Source organism: Bos mutus, chromosome 11 (genome assembly GCF_027580195.1).
Source record: "Bos mutus isolate GX-2022 chromosome 11, NWIPB_WYAK_1.1, whole genome shotgun sequence".
Classification (NCBI taxonomy): Eukaryota; Metazoa; Chordata; class Mammalia; order Artiodactyla; family Bovidae; genus Bos; species Bos mutus.
The window spans coordinates 70177387-70199271 of NC_091627.1; the positions used below are offsets into that span (position 1 = coordinate 70177387).

The following is a 21885-nucleotide window of genomic DNA, read 5'->3' on the forward strand; positions in this document are numbered from 1 at the left end:
TATCTCTACAGGTTAGAGAAATGGCTGCTACCACCTTAAGTGGTCTGTTACAGTGTAACTTCCTTACCATGGACAGTCCTATGCAGATTCATTTTGAGCAACTTTGCAAAACAAAACTACCGAAGAAAAGGAAGCGTGACCCTGGTTTTGTAGGAGATACGATTCCTTCTGCAGGTAACAATACTGGTAGAAAATACCTTTTGGGAATTAACTGGGCTTGCTCAACAAATATTTATTGGATGCTTGTAGGAGCCTGGTGGGCTGCAGTCCATGGGGTCGCTAGAGTCGGACACGACTGAGCGACTTCACTTTCACTTTTCACTTTCATGCATTGGAGAAGGAAATGGCAACCCACTCCAGTGTTCTTGCCTGGAGAATCCCAGGGACGGGGAGCCTGGTGGGCTGCCGTCTCTGGGGTCGCACAGAGTCGGACACGACTGAAGCAACTTAGCAGCATGCTAGGTACCAGGAATAGCTGCTTTTGAGAAGCTTTGCATATATAGAAGGGAAGACCTGGGATATAAAAGCTAAAATTGAGAAAGGTACGAAGGAATGTGTACACTGCTGCATACAGCTATTAGAGTAAATCAAGTCTGTACCCACTCACCTGAAATTGCTTTATAAAGAGAGGTATCCAGAATTAGTTATTTTTGAGGGTTAAAATATTTGTTTTTAGAATTTACAACTTATGTGTGGTGCTAGTAGTAAAGAATTCATCTGCCAGTGAGACATAAGAGACACGGGTTCAATTCCTGGGTCAGGAAGATCCCTGGAGGAGGGCATGGCAACCCACTCCATTATTCTTGTGTGAAGAGTCCCATGGACAGAGGAGCCTGGTGGGCTACTGTCCATAAGGTCTCAAAGAGTTGGACACGACGGAAGCAACTTAGCACACATAGCACACACACACTTAGAGAAGAAACTAAGTAGACAAACCAATTCTTGATTTCATTTGGAGAGGGGAATATCATTACTTCACTAGGCATTTGGTGAAAGTGTGAGAAGACTCATTCTATAGAAGCTTGCACTCTAATTGAGCATCAAGGTAAACAAGACAATGAGATCTGATTGACTATGTCATGTTTAAAGAGAAATTTAAATGTCATAGCCAAAAAGCATCTGATCTATGTTATTGAAGTATAGTTAATTTAGAATGTTGTGTTAATTTTTTCTATACAGCAAAGTAACTCAGTTCAGTTCAGTCGCTCAGTTGTGTCCGACTCTGCGACCCCATGGACTGCAGCACACCAGGCCTCCCTGTCCATCACCAACTCACAGAGTTTACCCACACTCTTGTCCATTGAGTTGGTGATGCCATCTAACCATCTCATCCTCTGTTGTTCCCTTTTCCTCCTGCCTTCAATCTTTTCTAGCATCAGGGTCTTTTCCAGTGAGTTAGCTCTTCCCATCAGGTGGCCAAAGTATTGGAGTTTCAGCTTCAACATCAGTCTTTCCAGTGAACACTTAGGACTAATTTCCTTTCAGATGGACTGGTTGGATCTCCTTGCAGTCCAAGGGACTCTCAAGAGTCTTCTCCAACACCACAGTTCAAAAGCATCAATTCTTCGGTGCTCAGCTTTCTTTATAGTCCAGCTCTCACATCCATACATGACTACTGGAAAACCCATAGCATTGACTAGACAGACCTTTGTTGGCAAAGTAACATCTCTGCTTTTTAATGTGCTGTCTAGGTTGGTCATAACTTTCCTTCCAAGGAATAAGTATCTTAATTTCATGGCTGCAGTGATTCTGGAGCCCAAAAAAATAAAGTCTGACACTGTTTCCACTGTTTCCTCATCTATTTGCCATGGAGCAGTGGGACTGGATGCCATGATCTTAGTTTTCTCAGTGTTGAGCTTTAAGCCAACTTTTTCACTCTCCTCTTTCACTTTCATCAAGAGGCTCTTTAGTTCTTTCCTTTCTGCCATAAGGGTGGTGCCATCTGCTTATCTGAGGTTATTGGTATTTCTCCCGGCAATCTTGATTCCAGCTTGTGCTTCTTCCAGTCCAGCGTTTCTCATGATGTACTCTGCGTATACGTTAAATAAGCAGGGTGACAATATACAGCCTTGACATACTCCTTTTCCTATTTGGAACCAGTCTGTTGTTCCATGTCCAGTTCTAACAGTTGCTTCCTGACCTGCATACAGGTTTCTCAAGAGGCAGGTCAGGTGGTCTGGGATTCCCATCTCTTTCAGAATTTCCCACAGTTTATTGTGATCCACACAGTCAAAGGCTTTGGCATAGTCAATAAAGCAGAAGTAGATGTTTTTCTGGAACGCTCTTGCTTTTTTGAGGATCCAGCGGATGTTGGCAGTTTGATCTCTGGTTCCTCTGCCTTTTCTAAAACCAGCTTGAACATCAGGAAGTTCACGGTTCACATATTGCTGAAGCCTGGCTTGGAGAATTTCGAGCATTACTTTACTAGCGTGTGAGATGAGTGCAGTTGTGCGGCAATTTGAGCATTCTTTGACATTGCCTTTCTTTGGGATTGGAATGAAAACTGACCTTTTCCAGTCCTGTGGCCACTGCTGAGTTTTCCAGATTTGCTGGCAGCATCCTCTTTTAGGATTTGAAAGAGCTCAACTGGAATCCCATCACTCAGTTGTATATATTTTTTCTTCATATTCTTTTTCATTATGGTTTGTCATTGGGTGTTGAATATAGTTCCCCACACTGTACAGGGGGACCCTAGTGTTGATCTGTCCTGTATTCAGTTGTTTCCCTTTGGTAATCCCAGAATCCAATCTTCTCTCTCCCCCCAAAAACACAAGTCTGTTCTCTTTGTCTAGCAGGGTTTTAATTATGTCATATAGTTACCTAACGGGAATTTCCAATAACATAACAGTGAAAGTGTTAGTCGCTCAGTTGTGTCTGACTCTTAGTGACCCCATGGACTGTATTCCACCAGACTCCTCTGTCCAAATGAAATACCAGCATACAATAAATTCTAGTTTTTTTTAAGTTGAACACTTTGTTTTTAATAATTAAGTACCAAAGTATTTTTAGGTCTGTACTGAGAATTTGAAAACACTTTAACTTGTATCACTGAAAAGAAAGAATAGAGAGCCTATAAAATATAGGATGCAGGATGTTTTAATTTAGGCTTAAAAGCATGTTTTTGATAATGTGTGCATATCCAGGGTCATTTAAAGGTAGAAATTCACACATTGGAAACAACTAGCATAATTGAAAACTAATTTATCTCACTGTAGCAAGTACAATAGAGTCCTGTACATATCTGTTTATATAAATGCTTTTTTCTTTGCAGAGTTGGTGAAACGCCATGCTGGGGTGCTGGGACTGGGTGCATGTGTTCTTTCTAGTCCTTATGATGTTCCCACCTGGATGCCCCAGCTCCTTATGAATCTCAGTGCACATCTGAATGACCCTCAGCCAATCGAGGTAAAATTCTCCCTTGTTGGTTTCTTTGCACATATATTAACAGTGATAATTTTCTAAGAAACCATTTAGACTAATAATTTTCTGTATACTCTGGGCCGTCATCTTCGATGAGGTTACTACTACTGCCTCTGCCAGAGCCAAGTCTGCTCGTCAGTAGTTACTAAAGTCTTGCAGAGACCCCACTGTTTTCTATATTTGAGATCTTTTGTTAGCAAGAAAATTACCATGTCTTCTGCCCTTCCCAGTCCAGTGGAAGCAAAGTGTATTGCCAGTATTGTCAGGATATTTAAATTTTATACTTCTGTTTCGCTTGCATTTTATACCTAGGAAGTATCTAACCAAAGGCTAATGTTAAATAGGAAAATGTGATGGTATTATTTACTGAACACCTGTGTTCCTACATTAAACAACTTGAAAGACCAATGACTTTGTTCTTTTCACTTTGACTAAGTATATATTAACTATATATTGAAACTGATTTAACAATGTGGTATGAGTTCTAGTCATTTGTCCCAAAGTGAAGCTAGTACCAATTCTAAAGAAATAATCGTGGTGGCTTTTTGAGGTAAGTTTGGTTTATTGGTTGTGTAGCGCTTGGTGAAGTGTAAGATCTGAAGTCCCGAAGGATTGTTACTTAAAGGTATCCTGAACATAATCCTGGAGAGGTTAAAGTGAAATGTATGTGGGTTGCTTATCCTACAGATGACTGTAAAAAAGACATTATCCAATTTCCGAAGGACACACCATGACAACTGGCAAGAACACAAACAGCAATTCACGGACGACCAGCTGCTCGTTCTCACCGATCTCCTTGTGTCACCCTGCTATTATGCATAGAAAGGTGAGGCAGCGAAGCATACAAAAGTCTGTTTTCACGACTTTTGCTGTGACCCAGTGGAAGTTCCCGGAGAATTTTATACTTTTTTTTCTCTGCTTTAGGTATTAAGCAGAGAATTGATGTGACAGCTTTTACGGGCTTATGGTTAAATAGAAGAAAAGAGCTCTTACTCATAATTGCCTCTGAGTGGGGCCTGGCCATTTTGGGTTGTCCTAGGGATTCTGGGTTCTACAGTTGTGAAAATATTTCATCTCGGTTCTTAAGTATTTGTTATCCATTCTGTATTAAAGAGGTAGGACCCAGAAGCCTTTCTATTGAAATAGGATGAAAAAATATTTCATTTATTTGCCTCTTTGAGTTGGATGTTCTGTTGTCTAACTGAAGCTTCTCCCCGCCCGCCCCCCCCCCGCCCTTTTTCTTCCTTGATACAGATGAGTAGTCCTCACTTCGAGCTCTTTTCATCAAAAATTCCAGATCCTCAGGTACCATCTGTGGTGGTTTTCTGCAGGTTTAAAAACTCTGCCACTGTTGAGTTCTCATCGTTTTGGTGGTTTCTTTGTCTGGTCTAATTAGTCCGAATTCCACAGGTTCTCAGCTGCCATTTGATTTCCTAACTTGTCCGGAAGTATTTCCAGTATATTGATCACTTTTTCTTTGAGGCATCTGACAAAGCCACAATGTTTCAGACTAGAAATAATTACCCAGTATGATCATGACATACAAGACCAGACAGAGTCTAGGAACTCATTATGAAACCATTTACTTGGAATGGAGAATGCCCATCTGTAACACAGGTCCTGTCATTTCATTCATCTCAAATTATTTTGAATTCTTTCCAAATGGCTGTTGAGTTTAGATGGTGGTAGGGCTGTGAGCCATAAATCTGAAGCGTTGAGAGCCCTGGGCCTGGAGAGCCATGAAGAGGGAAAGAAAAGAGGGCAAGTCTCGAACTCAGCCAAGGACCTGATGGATTGCTCGACCCAGACACAGAAGTGAAGCCTGTGTCCACGTGTCTCCCACAGACTGGAGTTTTTGGTGCTGAATAGAAGAGCAGTTGCTGAAAAACCAGGGGTTTGGTGAATAAATTTTTGATTGATTGTTATGTATGTATACAAGTGTGTGGTTTTGAAAATAAACAGCAACAACAATAAAAACCCTGACTGAATGATTTTTACCTGTATTCTTTACAAATATTGTTTGACCCTCTTTGAAAACTGTTATACTTGGCTAATGGAAGACTGCTGCGTTTGCGGAAATTCTGTGATCTTTTTCTCCCTCCCCCTGCCCTTTTTTTTGGCCTGCAGAATCGTTGAGAGACTAATAAGTCTTAATATTTAATTGACTTGTTTAATAAATGTTACATAGATGTAAAAGACTGTATAAACTGTAGAGACAGCATTGGCAAGACTTTGTACAGATGCAACCTCTTACAAAACACCATTGTGTAATTAACTTGTAAAGATTCACATGTAGCTCTTTATTATAGTGACTTTTGGCTTTTGTACCAATTGAATGGCATTTTTTGTGTGTTTTTAAATTATTTTCTTTATCTTTTCATGCTCCAAAAGCTGAGGTGTGGGTTTGTTTGAGTTCATTTATCCTTAGAATGTCTGAATTTTTATGTAACTTTTTTGTGTGTATCTCTAAATGCGAACACCACGTGTTTGCCTGTGACCAGTTTATAGAATGCAAGGTATCTTCTAGGTTGAAGTACTTCACAAGGTGGTGAATGTCATCTTGCAGCACACCCTGTACAGTCTTCCTTAAAGGAACACTACGGTATATTTTTTAGTATCTACTTGCTGAATGACTTGTTACAGGCCTAAGCACAGCAGAGGTCCTGGTACAGTATTTAAGTGTCAGCATACACAGGCGTAATCCCTGTATAGAGTAGTGCCAACCTGATTATTTCAATTGTGTAACTAGTTTAAAACCCAATAAATGGACTGTTTTTAACACCTGGTTTTTGGTCTTCATTACAAGGAGAAGACAGTTCTGGAGCCGGTGACTGAATTCCTTTTGCATTCATAAATCTGGAACTATAAATTCATGCCCTCTGACCAGAGTGAATCATCTAGATCAGACCTGCCCAGCTCGTAGCCACATGTGACTGTTTACATTTAAAGTAAAACTTACTCAGTCTCAATAGCCACATTTCACACGTTCATTAGCCACTTGGGGCTAGTGGTTACCCTGTTCAGTAGGCACATGAGTGTTGTCAGCATGGAAAGTTCGACAACACTTATCTGGGTGATTGATTCTCAGATTGATGGGCCTAGAATGTGAATTTCAGTTCATACTCCCAGCTTATGATACTGATACCTGGTCCTGAAATCATACTTTGAGCAGTGAGGCTTTATGTTATATTGACCACTTCAGTTTTGTCCTAGCTAAGCTGTATTTAGGTGAGATTCCTAAAGTGGGGAAATTTTAAAAATACAACCTACTAGGTACCCACTGTGGCCCTCAATCAGAGTTTTTCTGGTTGGGACTCAGGTATCAGTGTTTTTTAAAAGTTCCGTCAATGCTTCAGTTGTGTGGCCATGATTGAGAACCACTGGTGAAGACCCCGAAGGCCCGTTCGAGACCTAAAATCAAGGTACCTTAATGAGTTTTTAAAATGCCCCCAGTGATTCTAATACCAGGTTTAGCAGTTGCTTATTACTTTGATACCTTAACTGCTTATATTAGGAATTACTTATCTCCTAAACGTTCTGTCAGTGACCTCAGGAATGAAAAGGAGGAGCGGGAGAAAAGGGATGAATGGCAACTGTTGTCTAAATATGCTGCATTCAAAAAGATGGAGAATGACAGCAGGAACCATTTTAAGGGAAGGCCAGCGTTGGACAGGGAGGCCTGGACTGCTGCAATTCATGGGGTCGCAAAGAGTTGGACACGACTGAGCGACTGAACTGAACTGAGTGTTAAGACTTTGGGGAAAGGTGTGTGAAGGCAGACCAAACTGCTGATTGGGCCTGGAAAACTTAGTTAAGGCCAGTTTGGGGTGGGGCGAGTGGTAGGTAGAAGTAAGGGAAAGAGAAAGCCTGCATTTTTAATGTTGTAAGAGCCAATAAATCGTCTTTAGTTTCCAAATGCATACTTTAAAAAAGAAAGACTTTGCAAGTTGTGTTTCAAAATTTGGGAGGAAAATTTACCTACTTCTCTTACTGTGAATGATCAGTAATGTGGCCAGAAAAGACCAGTGAGGTATTTTGTCTTACTGGAAAAATTAACTTTCTGTAGTCTTTGTTTTTGTGGCCAAAGGCCACCTGTCCTGTTAACATAACTGGAGTATTCCATCATAGTTGAACATCAAGGTTTTCAGCTTTCTCTGCTGCAGATCACACCACAGTGAACATTTTCATACCTTCATGCTTAAAACTTTCTTATATTCAAGTATTTCCTTAGGATAAATTCCAAGGAGTGAGATTTGTGGGTCATGAATTTAAACATTTTTAGGGCTCTGATGTTCTTTCCTCAAAGCGCACGTGTCAGTTTCCATTGTCAATGTGTACCAGAATGGTAGTTTCCCTGCAAACTGATAGTCTGTCCCTATCTTAACATATTTTTAGTCAGCCCTGCTTGTTTATTTGTAGATTTTCCACTTTCTGACTGTGAAGCCAGTGTCCTTTCCCATTTGACACACTGCTGGTACATTCTGTAGACATAATTATAGTAGCTTTAGTCTTGTTGATACTAGTTTTGGAACTGGTGATTCCAGATTCTCTCTTCTAGACCGTCTGATCTTTTACAACTTATGACTGTGTGTGTGTCCAGTATGAGATAATTTTTCCCCTAAGTGTAACTCGTGGCATTCTCGCCAAGACCTATTGCATTATCCTTCTGTCATATGGCCACATGCCGGGAAACGAGCTGGGAATTATGCAATAGCTAATTTATATGGAGAGGAGTGTAACATTAGGTTAGTTTCCACTTTGAATGGCAATTCCACTCTAAATACTAAACGATGTTTTTTGGTCGATTATTTCTAGCCTCTGAGGTCACTATTACAACATAGATTAGAATTGCTGCAAGTGGTAGGGGAGTAGTTTTGTGGGAATTGGAAATTTTCCTTGAAGTTATTTGTAAATTCTGATAGCACAATCAACTCCTGGACAGAATATCTACCTCATAAATTATCCAGCCCTCTTGATTTTTCTTTTGATGAAAGCAGAGTTGGGGGGCGGTGACTTAGGGAAAATACATTATACACATAAATCAAATTCTTTGGTACTTGCTGGTACCAAACAGTTCTGTTTTAAAAGATAACCGTTAGCCAAAATAAAGAGTTTCAATGGCAATACCCTAAGTACTTCGCTTGATGGAATTTTCAAGATCCTAGTTAGCAGGCTGGCATGCAAGCAAAAAAGGGCTTAACCCTCTTCCTTTTGTCTCCCAGTAGCAAACATACTTGGGAATGCTACTTGTTTGCTCTTGAGACTACAACCCACATAATGAGTTCATTATTTTGGACACACTGGACTGTAGGATGGGAGGTTGGTTACTTTTTTGGTTCCTGTTCTTTCTTACTAAAACTAGCTTATCTAGTTTTGCATACATGGCTTTTCAAGATGTTTTACATTCAACATGGCATTAAGTGATGTCCATGATTTCTTGGCTTTTGCCCATTTCCTACCCATTTGCATGGGTACTTTTGCAATTTGCTTTTGTTTCCTAATAGATACTTCCCTCCCAGTGAGCTGAGAGAAGGAAAAAAAAAATGTTAAAGTTGGTTTGACTTGAAGTCTGTTACAATGACGTGATTTACAAATTCTGGGTCTCCAGGTACCACCCTGGAAGGGGACGCCAGTTTAATCTAGGAGCAAAGTATTAGCTGCAGCGTAGAGAGGAGCTAGGCAGGCGCACTTGGAAGCACCAGGAATGGGGAGAGGTGGGCGGCGGCGGGCCGGCCAGAAGCCAAGGGAAGGCCCTGGACCCCGCTAAGACCGACGTGAAGCCGCCACCCCGCCTTGTCCACGGTCTTCACTCTCTAAGGCCAAGGCCCCCCATGGGTCACGCTGTGTGCTATCGGCGCCCCCACCTTTGCCCTCCTCTCCACCCAGCCCGCCCCCCTCTTCCTCCGTATGTCAGCTCTTGCCAGCCTCAGGGAGCCCCCACTTCCCGAGCGGCAAAACGGCGCTCCTGAGACCGCGCGGCGCGGGGCACGGAGGTCGCGGCGGCGGGAGCTGCCGGCCCCGGTGCACCAAGAGGCCAGCGAGGCGGTCAGGGCGCGGGGGCAGGCGGGGCACAGAGCCCGAGTGTCCAGCGGAGGGGGCGGCGCCCTCGGCGTCTCCGTGACTGCGCCTCCGCGCCCCGGCTCGCCGCGGCTCCCGGGATGCGCGGAGGCGGCGGCGATGGCCATGATGCCTCCAGCTCGGCATCCGCCGGGGCGGCGGGCGAAGCTGGGGTCTGGGCTGCGAGATGGAGGAGGAGGGGCGGCGCTGCGGCCACCAGGCAGGTGAGAGGCCGCGGGCCCCCGGAGGAGGACGACCCCGCGGGCACCGGGAGGGCCGCCGGGTAAGGGAGCCAGCAGCCGCGTGGGTTCGGGCCCGGCCGCCGCGCACCTGCGCTCCTGGCGAGGCCTGCGGAGAAACCATCTCGCTCCTGCCTTGCGCGTCCCCGGGCCCCGCGGGGCCTGTGGAACCCCTCCTCCACCACCCATACCCTGCCTGAACCCTCCTCACCTCACCGACCCTTTCCAGAATCCTTTACATGCTTCCCTAGACTGGCCTAGGCCCTCCTCCATAACCTTCTCCAGCCCCGGAGCCCCTACCCATCTCAAGTGCCCAATCGGGGTCGCCATGCCCTCCCAGCAGTCTCCTAGTCCAGCCTCATCCTCAGGAGGATGCTCCACAGCCTCCCATCTCCCTCACCAACCGACCCGACCCGACCCCATCAGCCGCTCCGGGCTTCAAAAGTAGTTTAGTGGGGAGAAAGAGCATGGCCTCTGAAACGCAGATAAGTCTGGCTTGAATCTTAGTGACCTTGGACAAGTCATCTGACTTCCCTGCCGTTTTCCAGATATCTCAATACAAATCCAGTGGGAGTAATAACAGTAGTACAAAACCTTGTTCTCTTGTGAGGGTTAGAGTCTGAAAATGCCTGCCCTGGAGGAATTGAAGGCATTATTTGGTGCGGGGCTGGGGGGTGCGGAGAGTTGGAAGAAACCAGATCATGAGTTGACTTGTAGAAGCTCATGTAAAATGTTTGAATATGTACTAAACTATTAAGATAACACACTAAATTATCAGAGGCTCTTCACACATATCATAATGCAAAATCATTGATGTACATTTTCACTTACTAGTCCTCGCTTACTAGTTACTTGAGGGTCTCTCCTCCTTAGTTGTAATAAGATGCGTATGATATGATTTCATTCCTTTTTATTATGTCCAATATGCCTTCTTCTTAAGACTGATGTTCCAACTTAAAAGTTTTCTGATTTTATTGTTTTTATTGCATCTTCTTCCAGGCCCTATTTATGCTCCCAGAGATAAAGAGTAGCTTGTATGCTTGCATTGAAAAGAATGTTGGTAACCTCTATTTAATATTTAGGAATAAGTAGCAGATGCATTCATTTACACCCCACCCCAAATAACTGAGTTTTATAATTCTGCCAGCATAGCTTTGTCCCAAATTGTTATCTCAGCCTCCTTTTTCTTAAAGTCTCAAAAGTTAGTACTAAGACATAGGTTTACTTTCCCCTCACTTCCTTATTACTTCAAAAGTTTCTCTGCCAAAACCTTTACTTCTGATATGTCTTCTTCTTTTTCTCTTTTCTCTTCCCTGTCTCTGATTCCTTCCTTTTTTTCCTAATTATCCCAAATCAGAGTGATTTATAATTACCTTATACCAAACAATAATTTTTCAACCTCGCCAAAAAGGTACATGCAAATATATATACAGATATGTACATGGAACTTTGAGTTGGGAAGGAATTGCAATACCTACTTCATAGGATTATAATGAGAATAAAATAAAGTTGATAACCTATGTAAAGCTTCTAGTAGAAGTCTCTGGCATGCAATAACCACCCAATGCATTATAGCTGCTGTAACTGTCTTCTGACCTGGGACTCCCTGCCTTGATTGCTATTTTGTTTAGCTTGGTGGTGTGCAGCCTTTAGAGAGTAACTGCTTAGGTTCAAATCCATGCTCTGCCTCTTTAAGATAGGTGCTCTCTCTGCCTCAGTTTCCTCATCTGTAAAACAGAGATAAGTTATACTGTCTGTCTTAGGGTTGTGACGATCTGATAAGTCAATAGTGTGGAGCACTGGGAGCAGTGCCCGGCACATCACAAGCACTTAGTAAAGGGAACATACTAATGATGATACTGCCCCAGAATTCCTGACTCAGAATTCTTCTATCAATCTATTGAAAAAATTATAATTGGAGAGAAAGTAAAAGTTGCCCCTCAACTCCTCCAAAACTTTTTTTTCCTTCTGCCTCTTATCTTTGGCTAATGTTGATGCTTCATCATTCTATTTTCCCCTTTCCAAATGTCTCCCAGCCTGGACTCTTCATAACTTCCATCAACCACTTCTTTTTTTTTTTTTAATAATTTTCATTTATTTATTTATTTATGGCCGTGCTGGATCTTTGTTGCTGCATGGGGTTTTTCTCTAGTTGCAGAGAGCAGAGGTTACTCTCTCGTTGTGGTGCATGGGCTTCTCCCTGTGATGGCTTCGCTGGTGGAGCACGGGCTCTAGAGTGCACAGGCTGCAGGAGTTGCAGCACATGGGCTCAGTAGTTGTGGCTCCCAGGCTCTAGAACGCAGGCTCAACAGTTGGGGCACACAGGCTTAGTTGTTCCGAGGCATGTGGGATTTTCTTGGACCAGGAATTGAACCCATGTCTTCTGCACTGTCAGGCAGAGTCTTTACCACTGAGCCACCAGGGAAGCCCACCCTGTCCTTTATTATCACTCACTCGATATTTCTCTTAGCATCCTAATTCCAGACTTTATCCTTTTAATATTCCCAAACCAAATTCCTGCTTCCCTCTTCAGAGTCAGGGGAATTTTCTATAAACAGGAGTATCACCTTTCTGCTTCTACAAATTGGATTTTCTCTTCTACTTCCTTTTTCATTGGTTAACCCCAATCTTCCAATTAACAAAAACTTAACAGTAAAAGTTTTTTTTTCTTTCACTACACAGGTATTATAAAGTGTTCAGAAACAGGCACACAGTCTTTAAGTGAAAACAATAAGCTGTCCATTATTATTATTATTTAATTCTAATCATCAGGAAACTAAAGATCAGGACTAGTTCTTCTCTCCCATAGAACTCTTACAAGGGAAGTACAGAAAAGTTGGTCCTACTTCCCAGTGGAGAAATACATGATATTTTCATGATCTGTACCTTTTGACCATTGAGAATATAGAAGAGGTTATCTTCTTCCTTCATGAAGGACACCAGTTAGTTTTCTGGATCTCCCCAGGACTGAAATGTGTCTGAGGCTGGCACAGGTGTACCTACTGCTGAATGCTGGGAGACTTCTGTATTGGGTGGTCCCCAGTAATCCCTCACTGATCTGGCCCCTTCCTCTGCACCCCATGATTCAGCAACTAAAGGATTTACCCCTGGCTTCGCTGGAGGCCCTGGGACTCAGCTTGAGCTGGTGGTTAAATATTCTGAACATCACCCATGGACCTCCCCAGTACCATTGGTTATTCTTAAAATGATGAATTAAAGCACATTCTTTTTTGTTGCCAAGTTCTTTGGATGTACCACTGGAAGCATCTTTGGGAGAAGGGTGGACATCAGGCCAATGGGGCTTTGCGATTTTGAACAACAAAAGACTGTGTGAAGGTATTTTAAATCTCATTGCAAGATGGGAAGAGAAAGTTAAAAGACCAAAATGAAAAATAAATTATGCTTTAGAAGTAGATGCTAAAAAAAAAAAAAAAAGAAGTAGATGCCGTGTCGTGCTCATCTATGCACCCAGAGTACCTGATGGAAAGCTGGCAGAGAGTACACACGTAGATATAAACTGGGTGAATGCGTGTACTGGGTGAATGTATGCATCCTGCTTCATCATGAGGATATTCCTGCTGGGATCATGATAACTCACATTTATATAGAGTTTACAGAGCAAACTGGTAAAAATCTCAAATATAATTCTGACATCATTCATTACTTCCATTTATATAGTCCTACACAAAGTTCTTTTTCAGAGGAGAATATGGAGTTGGCCAAGAAATCACAAGCAGGGAGAAAATATAAATAATGGAAAATAAAAGATTCTTCCTAGAGAAATAAATTGGATTTGTTAGTGATGTGTGGAAGTTTTGTAAAAGGCCACAGTATGCTTCAGTGGTACCCTCTTGCTTATGGGTTTCTCCGGTGGCTCGGACGGTAAAGAATCTGCCTGTAGTACAGGAGACCTGGGTTCAATCCCTGGGTTGGGAAGATCCCCTGGAGAAGGGCATGGCAACCCACTCCAGTATTCTTGCTTGAAGAATTCCATGAACAGATGAGCCTGGCAGGCTACAGTCCATGGGCAAAGCACAGAGTTGGACATGACTGAGTGACTTTCACTCTTGCTTATATGTCAAGCACATGCTGTTTCTTGCCTCAGTCCTGCTGTGAAGATCTGCTCCCTTCTCCCAGCCTGTCTGTCCCCCACTCCATACCCCTCACCTTTCACCCACCTAGCCCCTCCTCATGAAGACCCCCTTAGCCTGTCTCAGCCTCCTCCCTGGCCTGGATCAATCCCCCCTTCTCTCCACACTTCACTGCCATCAACTGATTTGCCACATTTGGTTGTAATTACATAGATTGATCTGCTCCAACTAGACTGTGATCTCTTTGGTAGAGAGGTTATATTCTTGGTGTCCAATGTCTGGTATCAGAATTTCTGAAGGTAACGTCTGCACACTCACCCTTTAATTACAATCTCAAGGGGGCGAGGCCTCAGTATCTTGTTTTCTCTTTTTAACCTGCTCTCCAGCTGATGCTTAAACTAGTTTGAAAACCCCTGTGTCCTAAAACCTAAACTTAGCTGGATAAATATATTTCAAGGTACCTATGTCTTTTCTGTGTGGGGCTTTGGGAGGAGAAATGCTTTCTGGGCACTGGGTCAGAGCTGAAAAAGCCTAGTGCTTTTGTAAAAGATCACGAGATCGCTCTGCTGTCTCCATTCATTCCTTTCTGTTTCTGGGGATGCATTTTCGTGCGCAGGCTTTTCTGCCTTGGGCCCCTTTTGTCAGTCGTCGCTCGTCTGTGAGTTGAGGCCCTGACTGCCTTCCCACAGAAGGAAGAGTCGTCTCTGAAGATGAACTCAACAGGCCACCTTCAGGATGTGCCCAACACCACCCTGCTCCACGTGCCTCACGCCCAGGGAGGGAACAGTACCAGTATCCAGGAGGGTCTCCAGGAACCCGTCCACACGGCCACCTTGGTCACCTGTACCTTTCTGCTCGCAGTCATCTTCTGCCTGGGCTCTTACGGCAACTTCATTGTCTTCTTGTCCTTCTTCGATCCGGCCTTCAGGAAATTCAGAACCAACTTTGATTTCATGATCCTGAACCTGTCCTTCTGTGACCTCTTCATTTGTGGCGTGACAGCCCCCATGTTCACCTTCGTGTTGTTCTTCAGCTCAGCCAGTGGCATACCGGACACTTTCTGCTTCACCTTCCACCTCACCAGCTCGGGCTTCATCATCATGTCCCTCAAGACAGTGGCGGTGATTGCCCTGCACCGGCTCCGCATGGTGTTGGGGAAGCAGCCCAACCGCACGGCCTCCTTCCCCTGCACCTTGCTCCTCACTCTGCTCCTCTGGACCACCAGTTTCACCCTCGCCACCTTGGCCACCCTGAAAACCAGCAAGTCGCACCTCTGCCTTCCCATGTCCAGTCTGATCGCCGGAGAAGGGAAAGCCATCCTGTCTCTCTACGTGGTCGACTTCACCTTTTGTGTGGCGGTGGTCTTCGTGTCCTACGTTATGATCGCTCAGACACTGCGGAAGAATGCTCAAGTCAGAAAGTGCCCCGCTGTGATCACTGTTGACGCTTCCAGACCACAGCCTTTCATGGGGGCCCCTGTGAAGGGAGGTGGCGAGCCTATCCAGTGTACCGTGCCGGCTCTGTACAGGAACCAGAATTACAACAAACTGCAGCACGTTCAGACCCACGGATACACCAAGAGTCCCAACCAGCTGCCGACCCCTGCGGCCAGCCGGCTGCAGCTGGTATCGGCTGTCAATCTGTCCACGGCTAAGGACTCCAGGGCAGTGGTCACCTGTGTGATCATTGTGCTCTCGGTCCTGGTGTGCTGTCTTCCGCTGGGGATTTCCTTGGTGCAGGTGGTTCTGTCCAGCAATGGAAGCTTCATCCTTTACCAGTTTGAACTGTTGGGGTTTACGCTTATATTTCTCAAGTCAGGATTAAACCCTTTTATATACTCTCGGAACAGTGCAGGGCTGAGAAGGAAAGTGCTGTGGTGCCTCCAGTACATCGGCCTGGGTTTTTTCTGCTGCAAACAGAAGACCCGACTTCGTGCCATGGGAAAAGGGAACCTCGAAGTCAACAGAAACAAATCCTCCCATCATGAAACGAATTCTGCCTACATGTTGTCTCCAAAGCCCCAGAAGAAATTTGTGGACCAGGCCTGTGGCCCAAGTCACTCAAAGGAAAGTGTGGTCAGTCCTAAGATGTCTGCTGGACATCAACACTATGGTCAGAGCAGCTCTACCCCCATCAACACTCGAATTGAGCCGTACTACAGTATCTACAACAGCAGCCCATCCCAGGAGGAGAGCATCCCACATAACTTACAGCCAGTAAACTCCTTTGGGTTTGCCAATTCATATATTGCCATGCATTATCACACCACTAATGATTTAATGCAAGAATATGACAGCACATCAGCCAAGCAGATTCCAGTCCCCTCTGTTTAGAGTCGTGGAGGCTAGCGAATCTTATATAAACTGTTTTGGTTTCTGATACTAATTGATTTTTTAAAAATTTTGGGAGACCAGAGGTACATCAAAACTTAAACAACCTAGACAGTTGACACTTAGGACTATCTTTTATCTGAAGTATTGGCATCTCTTGGTTTGCTTTGCAGTTTCTTGACATTTTAAGAGTTGATGAAAAAGTTTATTATTTTACACCTGACCTGTACTCCAATCTTTTGTACTAAATTTTTAAATAGATGCCAGGGAATGGTTTTGCTACTGTATTAAAGTAGGGAAGGAACTGATTATGATCATTTGAGCCAATGTTATGATTCTTTGAAGTATGAGCTGGATTTTTTAAAGACTATGAAGGTATCATCTTTACTGAGGTATTATTTTTATTAACTGGATTATAAATTTTAATCCTTTGAAGCGTTCAAATGGGGTCAATATTTTTCTTTTTTGGTAGCAGGCTTATTGGAATAAATAATACATTGTTAAATCAGAAATGTATTATTTTTAGCTATATTTACCAAAAATGCACAAGCATTAGTTACTTTCTTTTCATAAGACAGTCATCTAAGAATAAAGTACTATGATTATTACCATTTCTAATTATAGATATTATTCTTTTGTGTCAGCTGAGTAGCTGTATAGTTCTTTCAAAAAGAAATCCGTTTTTTCTTGCTAAAAATGAATTATTCTATTTCAGAATGATCTTACCCAAGAAACTTAGTGAAGAGGACTGCATCTATAGTAGAGTGATGCTCTTCCTGGGAGAGTAGGCGCTAACTGTGGTCATCTCATTAGGGTGCTGTTCTGTTATGTGGGAAGTGGGCTAGACTGTTGTATGTGTTAGACAATCTTTAATTATTGTCTAAGAAGGTGTAAGGATGAAATGGGGGTGTTTCAACTTATGCTTTCCTTCTGTGTGAGGATGGTTTGTTCACAACCTGACAAAGAGTATCTAAATAACTATTTAGAAAAAATTTTTTTGATCTTTGTTTATATATTACCATGGTAGAAAAATTCTTAAGATGATCTGTTTTCAAACTAATTGTGTTACTTCTCTCCCGTGAATCTTAAACTGGAAATGGGCAGTAAGGGGAAATAGATTCAGTATTTCTACACTTAAAACTAATTTTATTATATACTCAGTGATGCCTAGCATAACAACTGTAAACTTATTTTTTTAATGTAAAAATGTTTTCATGATGTAGTTGATTTTTGAACTCAGTACGATTTTGGAACTATAGCTTCTAGAAAAGATGAGCATCAAGATACAAAACCTATCTTTATAAATTGCTATATTCAGGAACTGTTACTACAGATTGGAAGGCACTTTGTCCCTTTGGATGAAAGGTGTTCAGGTTATAGCATCCTCTCCCATGCTGTTCCTAAAATCAGAGATTATGAGAGGCATGGAGAAGATAGTTAATACTCAATTAGAACTCTCCTCAGTCTCGTCTAATAATTCTGACCTTCCAGTATCAACCAGTCATTTCTATTTCCAAGGTTTAAGTATGAGATATGGATTTTATTTTGTTTTTAAATTCGATTTTTAGGACTCTCTCCTTCCCTTCCCTCTCTCCCTTCTATCCTTTATTTTTACTATTAAATTTTATAACAGAAGAAAAAATATCCACTCTCACTTTTTTTTTTGGTAATTGAATGCTATTTTTGGAAGTCACTATGACCTATTTCAACTGTGCTTTTATATTTTTAATACAACTCTGTTTTCATTTGTTAATATTACCATGAAATAGGTTGGTATATAACCTCTTTTTAACAAAGAATTAGGAAATCTAATATCCTCTCCCAAGATCATTTGAAGAATGGTGGCAAATTAGAAATTAAACATTTATCTAAATTCAGAACCTGGTATTTATTTCAGTAAGCCTAACAGCTTTTAAGTAATAACATTAATCAAGAAGCTATTTCATACTTTTTAAGGTATGAATCTCTTTTTGGCCAAGCATTTCAAATGTGACTCACTAAAAGATATTTTTAAAAATTTTCTATTGTACTTGTAAAACTAAAAATTACAGGTTTCCTTTGTGACTTTTGAGTTTGAGATGATTTTGACCCATGTTTGGCAGGTAAAAATCATAGCATAAAGAAAATTAAGCATGTGCATATGAGGTTTCAGTCTCCTTATGCTCATCAAGAAATTATGGATTTAACTTGCATGAAGTACATAGTGGGCTAGATTCTTTATATCTCTATATCTATGTCTATATGTAGGTATATGTAGATATAGATATAGAGGTAGGAATATGTAACTTGTCTCTTCATAAGTTATATATGTCTAGCCATATCTATATCTACCTGGAGATAAAGATATAAATAGGCATATATAACTTCTCCATAAGGGCTAAAATGAAAACTTTTATAAAAGTAATGAGAATTCACTTATATGACTAATTAAGCAGGGCATATTAATTAGTTCTCTTGATGCTTTATTGTGATGCAAAGATGTGATTCAAACATTTTATAATTGTTCTGATGTTAACCATTAAGCCAGATTTGTATTACTGATGCTTTTAATGTTCTTTTAAACTGATGTTTGGAAAATAAAAATAATGAAAATCCTGACATTTCTGAAAATCAGATTGCAATACTTTTATGTTCCTGTCCAATCACTTAAAAACCATCAGAGAATAGCTGTGTTGAAACTCTGAGAAAGTTCTTTTCCTTAAAAGACGAAATAGCTTGTTTGACCACATTTTGTAGCATGCATTTATACTTAGAATAACTGGGAATAATTAGCTCCAAAGGTTAATTATTTACTAAACTAGGTTTATCACCTAGAGGGAAAAGTTCTGACTAAACATTTCAAACACTTCTCTGAAATGACATGAATCTGGTAAAAGATATAGAATTCTGGATATTTCAGTTTATCAATCAGGGTTTGATTTTAAGAATCAGGAAACATTAGTTTAAGAAGAAAAGGACTGAATATAGGAAGTCAGATGTCTTCTCAATCATTAGAAGGTCAAGGCTCTTTGACAATGGGTCTTCAGGAAAATTCCAAATAAATGCTACCAATAGCCAGCAGAGCTGCTCCTTCTGCTATAGCCAGGAAGGGAGGGATTCAGGAGATTTCCTTGGACCTTGGACTTCAAGGACACTGGCTGCTACACTGCCACTGCCTTTACAGCCAATCTCGCTGACACCTCCAAAGCAAATGCTGAACGTCAAAGCAGTGCTCAGAAAAAAATTGGCACTGGACCTTTAGTTGGCAGAACCCAACTTGCCTTTAAAACCTGAGGTTCCGAGAATCTGGAAAGTGTGGTTACACTAAAAAAGGTAAACTGAAAGGAGGTTCAGGAAAGATCATGAGTTCCAATCCACTCCATCCTCAAGGGTCCATCTTTTTGGTGCTCAACATTTATAGCCACTCCTTTAGCTGTACGTTCAAAGAACACCAGCAAGAACAGCGCCACTCACAACTGCTCTCATTTAAACAAAAGCATGCTTCTCTCCTCCACAGGAAAGATGCAAAGTCCAAACAACTACCCTCATTCTTGCAATGAACTTTTCTAGTTCAGTGAAAAATCTCAACTTTATATTCTGTAACATAAGGATGAGATTGTAAAGTTTACCACTGAATGGTCAGGCCACTCAAGAGGGCTGCTCTCTTGCTGCTTGTACATCCTGTGCCTGCCCTACCAGCACCCTGTGTACATGGCTAACCTTCCTACAGTAGGCTTGCTCCAGGCCCCAGCTGGTGATTGTTTCTGTGAAAGAGGCAGTGAGTGGTGTGCCTGTCCACTAGTTTCCCTGGTAACTAATGAGCCCACCTGATGTCAAATCCCCCATCACTGGTCATCTCCCTGCGCTCTGGCGTAGACTGCCGTCTTGTCCTGCCTGCTCACCGCTGCCCATGGTGGGGTGTCACTCCAGGACCTTGCTTCAGTCCCCATGATCCATTAAACCATTTAATACTGACCAGGGTTCTTGGCCTTCCCTAGTCAACACAAATTGATAAGAGGCCTGTCACAGTAGTGGGGAGAGAAAATAAGTAACAGTTCCCTTGCTCACTCCCAGAGGTGAGGAGAGCTGGTTTCTTATATGGGGTGAGGGTAGGGGTAGTCCAGAGGTCAGGCCATAGCGGTGGCTTAGGTGTTTTGCTCACCTCTTTATTGGTGTTGAGTCCAGGGGGCATGCACAGTACCTTGCTTTTTGTCCCGATACACCCTGGTTGTTTTGTTTTCTTTTTTTTGCTAAGTCATGTCCGACTCTGTGACCCCACAGATTGTAGCCCACCAGGCTCCTCTGTCCGTGGGGACTGAAACCTTGTTTTTACTCCCAGCTCTCCAGAAGCAGCAGTTGGGTTTTCTTTTTGGACTTTTTGTATTTTTGTCCAGAATTTGCCTGAATTGTGCATGCACGCAGTTACGTTTAGTCCCTTACAGTTTCTTTGTATTATATTGTTCGAGGAGACGTTTGTCCAGGTGCAAACATTGCAGCAAAGGTCCCAGGTCCCGGCCTGTCACACACTGAGTCTCTGCTGCTGACTCCTGGCTCTTCAGCCTTGAAGCTGGGCAAGCACAGGCCTTATAGGCCTGTAGGGTCCAGCTCCCAAACCAACAAACACATATAGAAAGCAGCAGGAAAAATGGGGTTAAGAACAGGAATTTGGTGGAAATGTATCATAAGGAAGAAGACATGGGAGCTAATATAGGCCTGCCTTGCTTCTTTCTTTCTTTATTTTTGGCCGTGTTGGGTCTTAAGTGCAGAGTGTGGCTCTTCATTGCAGTGCATGGGCTTCTCTCTAGTTGTGATGTGCAGGCTTAGTTGCCACACAGCATGTGGGGTCTTAGTTCCCTGATCAGGGATCGGCCCACATCTCCTAGATTGGAAGACAGATTCTTAACCACTGGATCACCAGGGAAGTCCCAGGCCTTACTAGCTTTTGATCAGGAAGTCGTAACTTCTTCCACCATTCCCTACTTCTTATCCCTTCCTCTGAGAAAATAAATAACTTTTATAAAATAGTGGAGGGAAGGAAATACTAAGAAAACAAAACTTAAGGAACATAAAGCAGGATTACAGAAATAAGACAGCAAAAAAATGTAAATGCCTTATGTTGCTTACAAAAGACAAAGGTCCTTGAATTATAAATGATATGCAGGGAGTTCCCTGACAGTCCAGTGGCTCAGATGGTAAAGCGTCTGCCTACAATGTGGGAGACCCGGGTTCAAACCCTGGGTCGGGAAGGCCTCCTGGAGAAGAAATGGCAACCCACTCCAGTATTCTTGCCTGGAAAATCTCATGGAGGGAGGAGCCTGGTAGGCTACAGTCCATGGGGTCTCAGAGTCAGACACGAGCGACTTCACTTTCTCTTTCCCTGGCAGTCCAGTGGTTGGGACTCTGCACTTGCATTGCTGAGGGCCTGGATTCAATCCCAGTTTGGGGAACTACAATTCCCACAAGTCGCATGGCACAGTCATAAGATAAAGTAAGATATGCAAAATTTGTTGCTTGGAATAGATAAACGTAAGATAAACTGATGTAAAAATTAAAAGATAGGAAAAGTAGATCATGCTTTGATGAACAAAAAGAAGAGCATTACAACATTAATAGCAGAGAAGAACTGAAAGCAAACCCATATTAAAGAAGAGAATTAATATTGATAAAGAGAACATCCAAATAGTAAAGTAATACCAGTATTCATTCATTCAGTGGATATTTAATGAATACTCTGTGCCAGGAACTTGAGATACACTGGTGAAGTTTTTG

General features: G+C 42.4%; 2 protein-coding genes across 5 annotated transcripts in view; both read left to right on the forward strand.

Annotated features, from left to right (window-relative positions):
- PSME4 (proteasome activator subunit 4) overlaps nt 1–6199 on the forward strand; it is a 100306-nt gene extending 94107 nt beyond the window's left edge. Inside the window, exons 44-47 of the mRNA XM_014482025.2 lie at nt 12–174; nt 3272–3405; nt 4108–4246; nt 4675–6199. Of these exons, the coding sequence (XP_014337511.2) occupies nt 12–174; nt 3272–3405; nt 4108–4242 (432 nt within the window). The 3' untranslated portion in view covers nt 4243–4246; nt 4675–6199. The remainder of the gene's footprint in view (nt 1–11; nt 175–3271; nt 3406–4107; nt 4247–4674) is intronic.
- A 3129-nt stretch (nt 6200–9328) lies between these two features.
- GPR75 (G protein-coupled receptor 75) lies at nt 9329–18735 on the forward strand. 4 transcript variants are annotated; one of them, XM_070379585.1, is made up of 2 exons: nt 9329–9760; nt 14497–18735. In XM_070379585.1, exons 1-2 carry the CDS (start codon nt 9665–9667, stop codon nt 16138–16140), a joined length of 1740 nt encoding a protein of 579 aa, XP_070235686.1. In that variant the 5' UTR covers nt 9329–9664; the 3' UTR covers nt 16141–18735. The 4 variants fall into 4 exon arrangements, with proteins under 4 accessions (XP_070235686.1, XP_070235685.1, XP_070235688.1 ...); XM_070379584.1 differs by having other exon boundaries at nt 9329–9701; XM_070379587.1 differs by having other exon boundaries at nt 9567–9701; nt 14424–18735.
- Nucleotides 18736–21885: the final 3150 nt, after the last annotated feature.

Bases quoted from the DNA above. Each gene is read 5' to 3' on its own strand.
- GPR75 (XM_070379584.1), top strand. From the start codon at position 9,579: ATGCGCGGAGGCGGCGGCGATGGCCATGATGCCTCCAGCTCGGCATCC. The intron at 9,702-14,496 runs GTGAGAGGCCGC...GCCTTCCCACAG, and splicing joins GCGCTGCGGCCACCAGGCAG to AAGGAAGAGTCGTCTCTGAA.